General features: G+C 36.9%; 2 protein-coding genes across 5 annotated transcripts in view; one reads left to right on the top strand and one right to left on the bottom strand.

The window, feature by feature from the left end:
• Positions 1-1,942: 1,942 nt before the first annotated feature.
• On the bottom strand, positions 1,943-14,999 carry THAP2 (THAP domain containing 2). Of its 3 annotated transcripts, none has more exons than XM_059936530.1 (4): positions 14,930-14,999; positions 14,419-14,613; positions 8,474-8,669; positions 1,943-5,684 (listed from the first exon to the last, which is right to left on the bottom strand). In XM_059936530.1, exons 2-4 carry the CDS (start codon positions 14,487-14,489, stop codon positions 5,295-5,297), a joined length of 657 nt encoding a protein of 218 aa, XP_059792513.1. In that variant the 5' UTR covers positions 14,490-14,613; positions 14,930-14,999; the 3' UTR covers positions 1,943-5,294. The 3 variants fall into 3 exon arrangements, with proteins under 3 accessions (XP_059792513.1, XP_059792512.1, XP_059792511.1); XM_059936529.1 differs by having other exon boundaries at positions 14,918-14,983; XM_059936528.1 differs by having other exon boundaries at positions 14,419-14,996.
• Positions 15,000-15,133: 134 nt separating this feature from the next.
• The window catches only part of ZFC3H1 (zinc finger C3H1-type containing), a 47,298-nt gene continuing 45,235 nt past the window's right edge, over positions 15,134-17,196 (top strand). The window contains exon 1 of one of the 2 annotated variants that reach the window (XM_059936523.1): positions 15,134-15,980. In XM_059936523.1, the coding sequence (XP_059792506.1) occupies positions 15,383-15,980 (598 nt within the window). In that variant the 5' untranslated portion in view covers positions 15,134-15,382. The remainder of the gene's footprint in view (positions 15,981-17,196) is intronic. The other variant, XM_059936524.1, reaches the window with a different exon arrangement.

Below are 17,196 nucleotides of genomic sequence, written 5' to 3'. Positions count from 1 at the left end.
AAATTTTGTTTCCTCATAGGACTGTGAGAGTGCACTAAAGGCTCTGAGAAGTTAAGAAACTTTGAACACTTTTGTTAAATCTTTCCAACAGAGTTAATTGTTTTACCACAGATTACTTTCCCTCAGACAACATTACAGTTTGAGAATTGTTATTGTAATCAGAGCAACAGACTGAAAGTTCATCGTTGGAGTAATAATCTTTAAATTTCACAATATAAATACCTATTTATGTTTAAGTGTTCTTTGACATAAACATTTTCTGGGATAGACATTTGATACATAATACCAATTGTACAAATCATCCCAATGGCAAAAAGCACTTACTGATGCTAGGAAAATATCAGTGGGTTCTATGTACAGTTACTTTGAATCTAAGCCAAAGGAGTGATTTAGATTTTGTGAAATCTAAAGAGAAATGTGCTAATATTAGAATGGCTAATATATACATGTCAGACCCCTGAGTCCCAAAAAGAAAAAAACATACACACAAACACACACTGCCTTGAAGGAACACAGAAAATGAAGACAGATGTGTAGACAATAACATTATAATGAGATGATGACTTTATCCAAGTTATGTATAAAACAGGACTCAAGGAGAGAAGCACTTATGTCACTTTGGTACGTTAAGGAAAAGTGTCACAGAAAGAGAGAGAGCATCAGAGCTAACACTTAAAAGATGACAGGGAGATTGCTAAATGACCAAGCCAAAGTAAGGGCAATATGTAAAGATTTGGTGGTTAAGAGAGTGAAAATAGAAATTCATGAGAATGGAGGATTTAGACATAACAAGGTCTGAAATACTAGCTAAAGAATTAAACTGAAAATTCATCTGAGAGAAAGGCACGTATCTGCTTTCTTGGCACTGAACCCAAAGTTCTTATTTTTTTAAACTTTTGGAGCACAGATTTTAAAAGCCTAGGCAGCAATTTGAAGACTGGTATGTTGTTTTAGATTCAACTTATTCTGAAAAGGCATTAGGAAGACGGTAGGGAGCAGTGAGGGCAGGAATAAACAAATGGAATTTTTTTTTTCCTGGTAGACTTGAGGACAGGAACCATTTCCATCTGGTTCATTCTAGTTTGCTCAGTGTCTCTTAGTGAATGTTAAAAGTGTTTTTTAAATTAAAGTACTAAATAATATTTTAATACTTAGAAAAAATTAATAAGAAAAAATCATATCTTATTTCTTTGCTATTAAAATAATGCTTTGGTAAGCATATCTACAAATAAATCTTTGTGTGAGCCTCAAATTATTGTCAGGGTAGACAGAACATTTTTATAGCCCTCCATATATCTGGTGTAGATTGTATAACCAGTATTTAAAACAGTGCAGGGCTTCCCTGGTGGCTCAGTGGTTGAGAATCTGCCTGCCAATGCAGGGGACACGGGTTCGAGCCCTGGTCTGGGAAGATCCCACATGCCGCGGAGCAACTGGGCCCGTGAGCCACAATTACTGAGCCTGCGCGTCTGGAGCCTGTGCTCCGCAACAAGAAAGGCCGCAACAGTGAGAGGCCCACGCACCGCGATGAAGAGTGGCCCCCACTCGCCGCAACTGGAGAAAGCCCTCGCACAGAAACGAAGACCCAACACAGCCATAAATAAATAAATAAATAATTAAAAAAAACAAAACAAAACAGTGCAAATAAACTATGATGTATGTTTAGATATAATTTGAGCCATAAAATGAAAATGATAATTCCTCTTTTAGGCTTTACATATCTTTATTTTGCTTACAGTTTGCTTCAGTTTAAGGAGGCGGACTTCTACAGAAGTATTTTAGGGGGTCAATTAGGGGATGGATTTCCACAGAAATGTTTATGTGCATATTTTAGAAATAATAGGCATGACACTAATTTCCTTGGAAAAGTTTTTAATATCAACATACTCAGAATACATTTTTTGTGAAAACAATATACAATTGTTTAATATACATTATAAAATCATTAATTTTATGAAGTTTCCAACTGTCTAAATACTAAAAGAATCCCATATTCTGATATAAAGAGGAACCACTTTCTATATTATACCAAAATTAAAATTTACCTGTATTCTAACATTGAGAAATGAGATTAGAAAAACCCAACATTATAAAGTCTACCTAGAAGAAATCAACAATGACTTCACAGACTGTCTTTACTGTATATATACACACAATATTTTTTATTTTAGTTTTTTGAGACACATAACCTGTCCTATTTTAATGATTTATATATTTAACAGAAGGCTATAATGTAACCTTAGATTTCCTAGATTACTGCATTTCTATCCCTTGTGCCAGCTGACACATTATAAATGTCTGAATGAATAAATAAATTACATTAACAAGGATTTCTTCATCTATAAATTGAGATAATACCACCTACCACACAGAATATATGTGAAGAACAAGTAAGAGAACTAATTGGTGCCATAGTGCTTTGTTCACTTTAAGACTCTGAGTTAAAATTATTTTAAAAATTCGTGATAGTAGGGTTTGTTGTTTAGTAAAAATATCAAATGTCAAACTCCAGTCTTGGCTTTGATATAATATTTTACTTACTTATGTTTTCCTTTTAACAAGATATCATTAACAACAAATTTGTTCAGTGTTCATTTTAACAGGAAAAAGAAGTCTTACAATTCATTAAATAAACACTGTATGTAATTCAGGTCAACACCCATGTCCTTCTACAAAATCTCCTTTGGTAAGTCATTGTAAGAAGAAAATCTGTTTGTTTCAAAAGAAAACTGGTTTATTGTAAAAAGGTCTAAAGTCTACACGTTCTCATTAAATTCCAATTCAACAACATTTACCAAAGCGCTTCACACATACTTCTTTCATAGCATTTATCATATTGTATTATGAATAATATTTGTTTCTCGCAAGAGACTTTGAGCAACTTAAGGGCAGGAAATCATGTCATATTCATCTTTATATCAAATTCTAGCCTTTGGCTGGTTCTTTGTAGGGGTTAGTGCCTGGTAGACATAGAATGAATGACAGGCATAGAACAGAGGATATGTGTTGTGTCAAAGCAGAGGACAAAGAACTGTTATAATTTTGATTAGTTTTATGGTCTACGAGCTAAGTGATAAGTTTATCAACAGACTGAAAACAGAATTTTAAAAGATTCCTTTTACGTTTTTCTCTATGAATGAAAGTAGTTTTAAGGTAGACAGATGTATGTTAAAATAATTTAATGCAGGGAGAGTTTGGAGCATGTTATTGGAACAGTAACATGAAAATGATATGGAAAAAAAACCAGCAAAAATTTTTACTTTAGAATTACTGAGTGGTAGTTTATTCAGTGCTCTCAAATATTAATAAATGAAGTCTAAGTAACTTTGCCAAAAGCTTGTTGTATTTTATGATGCTTTATTTTTGTGATTTAAAAAATGTTATATTAAGATATCAGGGTATTATTGTAGATGGGAATCAGCCTGCATTAGTGTTTTGTTTTGTACTGGGGAGGGGCGGTGAACCACATGAGAGTTTATACTTGGGAAACATAGTTTATGTTTAAATGATTATTTGCCCAACTTATTTTGAGGTATAAAATAGAAATGGTCAGTAAGTGTTTGCTGATGTTTATGTTTCAAACCATATAAAGTTAGTTGAAAACATGTAATGACAATTCCAAGGAGCTACATCCAATATTAAAAATAACATGACTTAAAAAAAAAAAAGATAACATGACTAACAAGGTTTACATTATACACAAAAGAATTTTCATAAATATTTATTTTAAGTGCCTGATGATAACTAAAAGAGACGTTTCCTACCTTTGCCTTTGTGCATCTAGTTGCTTGGAAGGCATTCCTTATTAAAAGAAAGGGTGGTAATAATGTAAAAAGACTTTTTGCTAGGATCTCAGCACATGTTATAAAAAAAATTTTTTATCACCAAGTAGCCATTACCTTATGGGAAGGATTTACAGTAATATGTGATTATGTATATGCTACTTTCATATGGCAGTGTCAGAAGCTCAAATCAGGCCTGGGTAACCTGATTGTACATTAATAAATTTTTACATGATTTGACCAAAGCTGTTTGAAGGAAAGCGTTCTTATTAAACATTTATCTGGTAAAATAAGGCAAACCCTTTAATTGTTCAAGTGGAAACTATAAGAATAGTTCTGATATTCTATTTTGTAAAATAATTAGCACTTGCATAGCTTTATCAGAGATCTTTTTATAGAGATCTACATTCCATTTCCCTTATGCAGTATGGTTGCTCTATTTGACTCTCACTAAAAGAGGAGATAAAAAGCAAGCTGATGTGTAAGATAAATTGACTTCATTTTAGGTTATAAGTTGTAAAGATATAATATGGTAAGTACTTTTCTATAATTCGATTCTATTGTGGGTTTATGGAAAAAAAAGAAAGCTTAAGAATTTTGGTATCAACACACATGGGGACAGAGAGTATTCCTAACATGGAACTGTGTAGCATGTTTGCCTATTAATGTATCAGTTTTGAAATCGAAAATGTAATATTTTTATTATGAGAATAAATGTGGTATACATTTATCTTTTTGATTAAAGTAAAAGCTAGATCTCAATCTCTGTTATTTCATAACATATTTTCTTAGAAGGTGAATATAATCAGCTACCTGTTTTTAGTAGTCTGAATTACTTGGATGATGCAAGGGTACTACTTCACATTTCAAAATACTATTTTCAAAATATTTTACAAGCTATTGCAAAAGCTAATTTTGTTATGAGGGAGGCCATGATTAGCTCAGTTTTACTGATAAAAAGATATGAAAAGTTTAAATAAAAGAACTTGCCCTGTACTTCAAGTTTTTTCCTAAAATTTTTCCCAATCACAGTGCCAATAATAATAATTTAATTAATACAAAATCCAGCAGTTTTAAAGTTTTATTTCATGTTGGTTAACTCCTACTAGGCAAATTACTTAGAATGTAATATCCCAACTTTGGTACAGGAAAAAAATTTTTTATAATATAAATTAAAAACATTACTTGTGATAGACTGTTCTTTAAAAGAAGTTTAAAAAGACAAAAACACAAAACACTTTATAAACATACAATTTCCTAGAAAAAATTTTAAGTACATAATTCTCACATAAGGCACTTCCATTCTCATTCAAATAAGTTTCATAAGAAGTTCTCCATTTTTTTTTTGTAATCAAATCTTCATAAATAAATTATGCAGTAATGTTGTTACTTCAGGTAAAACTTTATTAAATACCCAATTTTGGAATAATTTCCTTAAATATCTTTACCTTTGAACAGAATGAAGTTCAAGCATCAAATCCTAATTGAAGGTTCTTTTAGTCTGTTTTGGATTTAGAGAATTGGTAACGTTTTACCTTGTTGATCTTGTTCAAGAATCTTGAAATCTTCCAAAGGAAGACGGTTTAAGGCAGTTGGTAAAATGTGTTCTGATGTGCCCTTAAGTAATATATTATTTGCTTCTAGATTCTTCACCAAGCACGTGGCTTTGATCCATCTTCGAGTTGCTCTGCGTTCTTTCTGTAGGCAAGTTTTCATTTTCCTTCTTAAACTTGCTATTTCCTTTTCCAGTTTAATTATCCTCTTTTTTGCTTCCATAGGATTCCTAAAGGCATAACTGTGTTCAAGTAGTACTTGCTGACTACTAATGTTTGATTTTAAATTAGATGGTCTGTTTGGAGTACAACTGCTGTTTTTCTTCAGAAGATTCCTTGACTTGAGTTTCTGAGCAGAATAAAATTAGAAGGTTGAACATAAATTATGGAATATCACAAATAAGTAAATTTTGTTTTGGATAACAGTATTTAAACTGCTCTTTTAAAAACTGATTTTAAAAATCTGATAGGAAACATCAGCAGTCCATCTCATGTAGTCATGGATTCAAGTTTCTCAACTGGTTGAATTAACTACAGCCACCTATTTCTTTTTGTCTTTTCTCTCCAGAGAGATAAAAGCATTGGTCTGGAAATAGAGAATGGACTTCCTAGGTCTCTTCCAAATTATTGAATGTGATTCTGTAGAGACTTAAAAAAATTCTTTGCAATATTCTAAGGCCCATATAGAATGCATTTAGACATTTGGTTAATTTGTGATACTGATTTGATCTCTCTTTTAGGTAAATACTATCCTCTCAATTTGATTAACATTTCAGACCTGTGGTCCTACTTAATACAAACATATTCCAAAGTATAAAGCTCCTGAATAGATTTACCTATTAATTATGCACAGTTATATCTTATTGATACATTCGAGGTTTTAAAATCTGGCTAGAAACTTTCTCTCCAGATCAGAAACCTGAGGACCCTTTTTTCCCTTTATCTCTTTCATTCAATTAGTCATCAAGTCCTATTAATTCTATCTCCTAAATATCTGTATCACAAATCCTCTCCTCTCCATCATTCTTTTTTTTCACTCTCTTCATTTCTTTTTTTTTTTTTTAAAGGTTTTTATTTTTATTTATTTATTTTGCAACATTGTGCGGCATGTGGGATCTTCCCCGACCAGGGATCAAATCCACGCCCCCTGCAGTGGAATCACGGCATCTTAACCACTGAACCACCAGGGAAGTCCCTCCTCTCCACCATTCTTAATGCTACTACCCATATCAGGCCCATATCATTCATGTCTGGCTTGAATATATTAAAAACTTCTTTATTGATCTCTGGCTCATTTTGATCCTCACTAGTCTATTTTCTGCCACAGAATAATTCTCTAACAGATTTGATGATTTAATACTGGCTAAATTCTTCTTTACCTCCCTATTATCTAAAGAAAAAAAATTATCTTTACATGGCATGCTGTACCATTTAGGATCTCACCCCATTCTGCCATTCACCATCTTTTTAAAAATTAATTAATTAATAAATTAATTTTTGGCTGCGTTGGGTCTTCATTGCTGTGTATGGGCTTTCTCTAGTTGTGGCGAGTGGGGGTTACTCTTTGTTGCGGTGTGCGGGCTTCTCATTGCAGTGGCTTCTCTTGTTGCAGAGCACAGGCTCTAGGCGTGCGGGCTTCAGTAATTGTGGTGTGCGGGCTCTAGAGCGCAGGCTCAGTAGTTGTGGCGCACGGGTCTAGTTGCTCCACAGCACGTGGGATCTTCCCAGACCAAGGCTCGAACCCGTGTCCCCTGCATTGGCAGGCAGGCGGATTCTTAACCACTGCACCACCAGAGAAGTGCTGCCATTCACCATCTTAATTTTTACTCCAATAATATTAAACCACTTATAGTTCCCAGATTATTTGATTAATTTCATAGCTTTGTGTCTTTCATTAATTCAACAAACATTTATTGAAACACAGGAATTCATTTATGAATTCCTGGGGACACAACAGTGAACAAGTAAGATAAATATGGTTCCTGTCTTCATGAAACCTACAACTGGCATTCCTTCTGTCTAGGGGAATTGGCAGGGACTCTTTTTTGATCTGTATATTCCCAGCATCTAACTTGGATTTTGACATAATGTAAAGTTTAGTAAACATCTGTTGAATGAACAAATGATCAAAATGTCAAAACAAGGTATACTTCAAATTCAATAAATATATGAGTGTGTACTATATACCAGGCACTATTTGAGGTTCTGAGGATTCAGAAATGAAATGCTTGCCCTCCTGGAGCTTTTCTAGTATCTGTGATAATTGGTTTACCACAATTTCCTCTCCCTTCTCTTCCATTCAGATAGTAACTCATGTAGATTTACAAATTTAACTGTCAAAAATAACTCAAGAAAAGCAGTGATTTTTCCTCTCTGAGAGGAAAAGATGTCTATCCTCCTTTTCAAAGCTAAACACTTTATTTTTGTTCATTCCACCCCTTCTGAACCTTTCAGTGACCCTGTCTTTCTCATCTAGCTTTTTCCCCTCTGATCAGATCTTCCCTAACTAGATAAAACATTGTTTTAATACATTCATACTATACCTTAAATTTCTCCTTCCTTTTAAATATCACTTGCTAACACTTATTTTCCATTCACTCCTCAACTCATTATCTTTTGTTCTCATCATGCTATTGCAGCTGCGCTGTGCAAAGTCAAGAACCCTCTGCTACGTTCCAAACTCCAAGCTCAAGCCCAGCCGAAATGTCTGAGCTCTATGAGGTTTTCTGTTATGCCTCCCTCTGAACTTATATTCTTTGGTGTAACTCTGGTATTCTTTGGGTGTGCTGCCCTGAAAGCACTTAATACACATTATTTGCATATAATCTTAAAATCACAGCAGAGTGATGCTGGAGGTTTCATTACAATTTCTCAGTTTTACCAATGGGTCAATTATTGATAATAGTTAACAATGATGTAAAATTCCAATATAATAAAACAGTTTAGGTTGGGGAAAGAATATTGGAGTCAGGAGCGCTAAGCACTAATTCTAGCCTGTATCTTTATTGCAGTTTTGCAGTTTTCTTGAGGCACAGCATTATATATGAATTTCAATATATTCTTAATTGTTCCATGTTACAAACAAAAAGGGATGGATTCTAAAAATGGTTAAAATGGCGTAAAAGTAGTATTACTTACCATGGACTTTATGTGGGTACAAAAATCAAAAATGGTTGGAACAGCATCCATTTTAAGTCGTCTAGTTTGTCCTGTTAGGTCAAAGCAGGAGGCTTCAAAGTGCTTTGAACAAAGAAAAGTATGTTTTCCTGGCACAAAATTTTTGCGCCTAACCAGGCGAACCCATTCTTTTCTTCTTTTAGGATCCAAAGGAAACCTTTAAAAAAAAAAAAGGCAACTCAAATTCCAACTATCACACTTCTGGTTGTACCTAAATGGTTAAAAGAAACTTTGAAAGGTAACAATTTAAAATGTCTTCCATTTACATAAAAATTTAAAAATTTCCAGTATCCAGATACTGGAACAGAAACCAATTCATGCTCATAATTTTTATAAGTTGTAAAAAAGTTAATAAAAAACTAACTTAAGTGGTTTAATTTTTCAGGGTTTTAAAAAGAGACCTTTCTTCCCAAACTAGTCCTTAACAAGGGCAGTAAAATAAACAAGACTAAACTGATCTACATCAAATTTATGTAGATCCATTATAAGCAGGAATAATTTCACAGTGCTTTGATCTGCTGCTCATGTACGTGGTCAAGACAAAGCAGATCATCTACAGATTAAATTTTATCAAGACAGATTCTGGTATTCCTTCCTCTGTGTTCATTATGATACTTACTACATTGCTTTGTAATTTTCCATTTTAATAAATTTCCAGTGAAATCAAAGATTACAAGTTTCTTGAGGACATGGATCATTTTATCTTTTTATCTATCTTTAACACTTACGTAGTGCCTTGCAAACAGCTGGGACTCAACAAAAATTTGCTTAATTAATATAAATACAGAATATATGAATTTATAATTCACTATATTACTTCCATGAAGTTAAACTGCATATATTTTTTAAAAATGACCTCTTAAGCTATGCAGTACAGTAGAAGGCATAATTAATTACTACAAAAAGTAAAATGCTGATGACAAGCCCAGCAGGAATGTTTTTCCTTTTATATTTATTTCAGATATAAAATATACTGATATGCACCCAGTGTACACCTGTTAAGGAAGAGAAAATTATAAGGGACTAAAAGTTCGAATGGTAACTGTGTTGACTGACTTGCAAATAGAGGAATCAACATTCACATGTAATAAGTTTGAATTGAACTCTTCTTTAGTTTGACTACCTTATCCTTTAAGTATTAATTATGAACTCACTAGTACCTAAAAAGAACCATTAAATTTATGTTAGAAGATCATGTGGCTCGAAAGCCCCCAACTGAAGCTTCATTAGGTAACAGCTTTGGCTGTGTCAGATATACTAGGCTTGCTCAAATTACCAGCAGGGAGGGCCACAGAGGTGAAGGCCCAGACTTACTTAGACACCCTGCCATCTCATGTCCCTGCCCCCACTGCCCCAAACACACCCTCACCTGAGGATAACATTTGTGTGTCACTCTGCAGTTCACATGTTTTCATATATGTACGTTTTTTTGCATTTCACTAGAAATACAAGTCTCTCTAATGGAGACTTTATCTACTTGGCCTGGCCCTCACCTCTTAATAATAATGTATTCTCATCTCAAAGCTCTCTGTTCCAATATTTAGTGATCTGAAAATGTTTCCTGAGGACTAAACTAAAAACTAAGCTTTAGTTTATGAGCAAACTTCTTCTTCCTGGGACCTCAAGAACAAATAAGTACTATCAGTACTATTGTATTAGCATTTGTATAAGACTCTTCAGATATGCGAAGACTTTCTTTCAAACATTATCTTTCACCCCCTCCCCTTTTAGCTCTTTTTTAAACTAAAAAAATGTTCTAAATTATAAAACCAACATCTGCAACTGGACCTTAACGTGATCAAATTCTACTTCTTTCTTTTAAGACTCAGTTTAGGAATCCCATGTTCCTAACAAGTTTTTTTATGATCAGAAGACTTGGTTAGATGTTCCTATATCATAGAGCACTAATATAACTGTATTCTAATTGTTTACTTTTCTATTTCCACCACTAGATCACAGCTTTCTCCTGGTTAGGAGCTGTTTTTTCACTACTTTTTCCTGTTAGTAAGCATTCAATGAACTTTTTGAGTGAATCAATGAATATACAAAGTAATGGAGTTAGTTTGGCATTACTAAATAATCTTTAGATGATATGTGTTAAAATAAAATAAGAATAATCAATAATTTTATATTTGATTTTAGATAATGTTTTATACAGTATTAACCTTAATCATGTTTTTGCATGTGTTGTTTGGATTTTTCTCAGCAAATTCAAAGGGTGGAAGAAGCAGCCCATAAGCTGAATTTAAGTAATAATAAATCATGCAAATATTAATTAAAAAAAATTAACGTGGTGTTAATAGATGGATATATTCTTGTTTACACAATAACAGAACCAGGCTTTCAGAAACATCAGATGTTTTGGAAAGTCACTCAGTATTTTAACAATGCTATTTTGCTTGGGTCTTTAATAGCTGAATGCCTCTTACATTCCAAGCACTGTCCTAGGCACTGAAGACATAGTGGTAAACAAAATTGATCTACCTTTATGATATCTACCTTCTATGTGGGTATACTGTAATGGCGAAGGTAGAGAATCAAATAGCTTGATGTAGTAGAAAAGAGTGGCTGAGAATAGTCTCTGTAATCAAACCAGGTATCAATCCCAGCTCCTTCACGTAATAGCTGGGTGACTTTAAGAATGTTGTTTAACCTTTATCATCCATAAAGTGGAGTAATAACGGTACCTAGTGTGGTTCTAGGGATTAAATGAGACATTGTGAGTAAATGCTTAGCCCAATGCATAGTACGTGGTAAATACTAAATAAATGCTGTTTATTATTATTATAAAAGTAATTACAAGTGTCATGAGTTTATAAAAGGGTAAGTACAGGATTGCATGGAACCATAAAACAGGAAGAGCTAATCTCGTCAAGAGGCCTTAAGACTGTACGAATTAGCTAGGGAAATTAGAATGGTAGTAGTGAAGAGTGTTAAAGAGTATCTTGGGGACAGGAAGAGTGTTATGACAAGAAACGAAGATGGAGGACTTTCCAAGTTAAAGAGTAATTTTGAACTTTATCCAAAATGGCATTGGTAAGCCATTAAGAGGCCTAATTTAGAGCTGTGAACAGAAAATGTTTTAACTGGTTGTTAAACACAGCCACTATTAAAAATTAAATTATGTAAGTTTGCATTTAAATAAATTAGAAACAAAGGTAATAAGTACTAAAAACCCATCACTTCCTAATTATTTTACTGTTGTCTATACTCTTCAGGTTACTTATGTCTGTTACACCTGTATGGAATAAATGCTATAGAATAGGGTAGTATTGCACTTTTCTTCCCAACTCCATGATCAGTGATGTCATATTGGTAGCTTATAACCAGTTATGGTGGGACTATTTATATCATGGAAATTGGACAAACACTACAAATCAGGGCTTTCCTCCTCTCCTGGAAATCCTGTTGTTAAAAATTTAGCAACACACTATTGATTATAGAAGAGCAGTTAGGAGTGCATGAATGGAAGCAGTGAACCAGTTAAAAGGTTGTTGTAATAATCCAACTGAGAGGGAATGGTGAGAAGTCAAGGGAGGATGACCTCCCAGTTTCTGGGTGGATGGTGTTTCCATTTACTGAGAAAGGGAAAATGGGAAGTGGTGTAGGTTTGGGGGAAGGGCAAGTTCAGTAGTACAGTTTTAGTACGCTGAATGTGAGGAACTGAAGAGACCAGGGAAATAACTGAGACACTTTACCGATAGGTCTAAAACTCATTAGAGAGAGTTGGACCAGAGGTATTGATTTGGGAGGCATTAACAGGTAAATGTTAACCAAGACCACAGGAACGGTTGCAATCCTTTTGATAAGAGTGGGAAGACCTTGGTTAGGAGGTGGAGTGGCAGAGGAGACTGAAGTTAGGCCAAAAAAGTAAGATGAAAATCACAAAATTAGTGTCAAATAATTCAAAGTAGAGAGTATTTCAAGGAGGAAATGATCACATGCCATGAAAAAAGGACGTTGGAGTGACAACTTATGTTAGCAAGAACAGTTTCAAAAGATTATTATTGGCGACACTTAGACTGGAATGGGCTAAGAGATAAGAAAAATGGTGACAGTAAGTTTAGGCAATATAAGCTGTACATGGGGGAAAAGAAGTCTACCAATGTCCTAGGAAAGGAGTGAATAGTGTTAATTATGAAATAGGGATTAATTTTATTATAATGTTATTTTAAGACCTAAACTTCTGGGGTTACACATGAAAATGTTAATTTCATAGCAAGCAAACAGTCAAACACGGAAAGGAGGTATGTATGTTAGTGTACCACCGTGCATCTCCTAAACATTCATTATTGGTACCTTGAATCCTCCCTCCCCCTATCTTCCAAATCAAATGACCATATATGGTAGTTTCTCCTCAAACACTTCTCAAGTCTGTCCACTTCTTTCCATCTCTACTGTCAGTATCACTGTAGTCTAGGCCACTGGGTGGATTCTCCGTTGCTTTACTACAGGTTCCTAACTTTTTTCTCTATCAACGCTCACCTCTTCTAATCTAGTGCTGATTGTGCCAGCAACAGAAGTACATTTAGTTCAGTTGACGCTGTAGCAGGATATCCCTGTGAAATAGTAGGTGCATTAACATTCTGTAATAAGCTCCTGTCAAATTAATCTCTTGCTGATGCTTGACCAGCACTTTAAGTAACACTGTAATTCTCTGCACTGCAGCCTGAGGGCTTTTTAATATACAAATCAATTCACGCCATTCTTTTTAAGCCCTCCATGGCTTCTCAAGTACTCATTGGATAAAACAGAAAATCCTTAAAGTATCGTACAGGACCAAATCTATGTCATCTTCTGGTCTCATCTGAAATTTCACATCCTTTGAGAAGTGTTCTTTGACTTTCCAAGGCTAAATTAGAGACCCTGAAGGTCTCTTCTTTGGCACTTGACCACAATTATTTATGTTGGTCTTTCTCATTCCAACTCCAGGAAGGTTAAGACTTTTCTGGATCCCTAGCACCATGTCGGGCAAATAAGAGCTTGGTACACATTTGATGGATGAATGAATAAAGCATTACATTTGCATGAAGTAGATGAAAAACAGAAACACCACAAGGATTTTTTTTTTAAGTGGTAACTTTTAATAAGTGGGTACATTTTGTCATAATGAAGTAGGGATAAAGGTCAAGGATATCATTTTCTACATTCTAAGATCTTATTAAGTTGTGAGGTATATAAAATCAGAACTGTTTGTACTTAACTTTTTGAATGCTTCTTTTCTTCAGGTATATGGCAGGCACTTGCAGAGAAGGTAAACATTTACCAAGTACTTATTATGTTTCATGTGGGGTTCAAAGCGCTTTCCAGAGTTCTGATTTGACAGAAATAAAGAATTTTGATTGCTCTTCCAACAAACGAAGGCAAAACATAACCTGGGTTCTTTTTATACTACTCTGTTCTAGTAAGAATAGAAAGCTTATCTTTTCCACTTTCATTAACATCGCTTAATTCCACGGCTACTAATGATGATGACTCAATTCCTCCGCAGAGTTACTGTGCGTGACTATTTGAAATTTAAATGCTTCCCATGTCAACCCAGCTAGTGAGAATTGACTCATTATACGGGAACGAACACAGCAGGCTTTTTAGGTGATTGCTGACTTGAAAAGGCAGATCTCGCTTCCTGTTATGGCGTCACTAATATCAAAACCTGGTCTAATACACAGGGAGTAAAAGAGTAGAAACTTGGCTCTCTTTTACAAAGTGAGTAAACCTTCCCCGAAGGGAGCGAAAAATTGGACAGATTTGAGAAACACACACAAAGGGCAAAAATGATGCGTCCCTGCTACTAGCTAGCTAGCTAGCGAAGTTATTAGAATTAGTAGAATCATGTTCTTTCCACACAAGCGATACCCAGTCTAGGAACTCCCGTTTCCGTCACCCCCACTCCCTGCCCAGGTTACCTGTGGAAGCTGATGTTAATGTGCTTGTTGTAGGTAGTAGCACAACCCGCCGCGGCGCAATTGGTCGGCATTTCCCTTTCGCCCTCATTCGGCGCTGTCTTAAGCCTAATCTGAGGCGCGGGCTGCTACGCTTCCTTCGGGAAGAGAGTGGGCAAGCGAGGCTGCAGAAGGGCCCACCCAGCTAAGCTGCGGGAACTAGGTGGGAAGAAATGGTGTACGTTTCTGTGCGGGGAGGGGGATGTCAGCCTTCCCTTTCTCTTTATTAATATGGCGGACTTGAGCCACAGGAGCCGACAGTCCTGGAGCTCCAATCCCCTTCGTTTGCCTTCACCGACATGGCGGACGCACCCCGTCCTCTCCCTGCCTCCCAAAAGGGAGTGGGACAACTGCTTCTCTTCAGCAGCTGTCCTCCGAGCAATTAAAAAAAAGACGTGTGTCCCTCCCATCCCCCCATTACTCTAAAACTCTCGCGGCCGAGATTAAGAACGGGCCCACCTACCCCGCCACGCACCAAAACCCCAAAGCAGCGTCTGGAGTGGGGATGGGCCTCAGACTGGAAGGACAAACCCTAAGCGAGAGGCAAAAAAAAAAAAAAGACTACAACTCCCAGTGAGAATCGCGTTGTCCTAATTATTATCGCGTGAACTGGTAGCCTTGTTTCCTGTGTGCCGTAGGAAGTGACGTCACAAGCAGAGCCACTTCCAGGGCTCTTTTCTCGCGAGGCGGAAGAGTCCCGATCGCGGAGGAGCAAGGGGGCGCTAGGCCACGGAAGTGGATTGCGACGGTCCGGCGAGAAAGAGCTGGGGTGCGGGGAAGTTGGGGAGCAGAGCCCGCTAGGTGAGCAAGTAGGGTAAGGCCGCACCGACCGGGTCCGTTGAGAAAGAAGGAAACTGAGCAGGCAGGCAGTTGACGGGCGGATCCCCGGACAGAGCGCTAAGGTTGTGTGGAAGGCGCTGCTCCCGGGATGGCGACCGCAGATACTCCGGCCCCGGCCTCCAGTGGCCTCTCGCCCAAGGAAGAAGGGGAGCTCGAAGATGGGGAGATCAGCGACGACGATAACAACAGCCAGGTACGGAGCCGGAGCAGCAGCAGCAGCAGTGGCGGCGGGCTGTTACCGTACCCGCGGCGAAGGCCTCCTCACCCGGCCCGGGGAGGTGGATCCGGCGGAGGCGGTGGCTCCTCCTCGTCATCGTCCTCTTCTCAGCAGCAGCTGAGGAATTTTTCACGCTCGCGGCACGTGTCGGAGCGGGGCCACCTCAGGGGACACAGCAGCTACCGACCCAAAGAGCCGTTCCGGTCTCATCCGCCCTCCGTGCGGATGCCTTCGAGCTCACTGTCCGAAAGCAGCCCCCGGCCGTCCTTTTGGGAACGGAGCCACATCGCCTTGGACCGTTTCCGTTTTCGAGGCAGGCCTTACCGGGGTGGGAGTCGCTGGAGTCGGGGGCGAGGAGGGGGTGAGCGAGGAGGCAAGCCGGGGGGCAGACCTCCTCTGGGAGGAGGAGCGGGATCCGGATTCGGCGGCAGTCAGAGCTGGCGAGAGACCTCTCCACCTCGTAAGAGTTGTATCCTTAACGTGGCGGTCTGCCCTGGGTGTGTCACTGAAGTTCCCTTTAGCGTCTTATCAGGTCTATGAGATGAGTAACTTTTCGGAACCGTCAGAACCGCTTATTTTCACTGTGTCAATATACTTAACGTAGGCGGTTCTTTGGTAATCCCCACCCATGTGTCAAACTGTAGCGTTATTTCTTAAAATTTCTTTATTGGGTGTATTGCTTTTTAACATGAGCGTGTTATGGATGGGGGCCAAACTAGTGGAATCTCAGGCAGTGTAAAATCAGATGTCAGGATAGGAAGGGGACTAGAAATGTACGTTTAGGTAAGAAGTAGGAGCTTCTGGTGCTAGTGCTCTGAAAAAACTTCTACAATCAAAAGTTGGGATAGGAGCACTCCAGGATTGTTTCAGAAAAAAATCACGTAGGTATTTAATTTTTGAAAGGAGGGATGCTCTTTCAATAAAGTTAGAAAACCTCTGCCCAAGATAATTTTTTAACCAAGGATTTGTTAGTTGTCAATTCTGAGCCTAAAAACAGAAAGGCTATTCAAGTACAAATATGTAAATTTTTGAAGAATACGAAGATGTAACTTCTAATTTGTGTTGGAGAGGCAAATGTAAATAATTATAGTTCAGTGTAAAAAGTTCAAATTGAGGTATGTAAAAAGTACTATGGGAGCTTAAAGTTTTTTCTTAGTTTATTTTATATTAGAGAAGGAAGTGGTATGTGGACTTGCCTACCTCCTGCCTTTGCCTTCTTTCTGTCCATTCATTCAGTACCTCTACCACATACCTTTATTAATTGTTAATCTTATATGTTCGTATTAATGAACAGGCACATGATGTTGTGAAACAAGTATGGGAAAATATCCAGTCTGATTTCTGTAGTAACTTATCAGAAATGAACTTTCTTGCTGTTTTTCTTTTCACAGATGCTGCACTTAAGGATGATTGTTTTGATCTTCTGCTCATTGTTTTCCTTGTGAAGTATCACTAATCCATCCTAGAGGTGGTATTCTTTATAAGAATTTGTGAAGGAAAACATAGCTCCCAGCCACTTTTGTGTAATGTGAGCAAACAAAATTTGTAATACAAAATTTTGTTGATTCAAATTCCTTTAATGCCATGATTGTACTAAGTTTAATTCATATTTCCACTGTATGATTGTAATAATGACATTTTACAAATATTGCATTAAGAAAGAATAAGGGTTATTCTGTGACTCA

This window comes from Balaenoptera ricei, chromosome 10, assembly GCF_028023285.1.
Source record: "Balaenoptera ricei isolate mBalRic1 chromosome 10, mBalRic1.hap2, whole genome shotgun sequence".
NCBI classification, from domain to species: domain Eukaryota; kingdom Metazoa; phylum Chordata; class Mammalia; order Artiodactyla; family Balaenopteridae; genus Balaenoptera; species Balaenoptera ricei.
The sequence above is the reverse complement of the archived record's forward strand: the minus strand, read 5'-3'. Positions and strand labels throughout refer to the sequence as shown.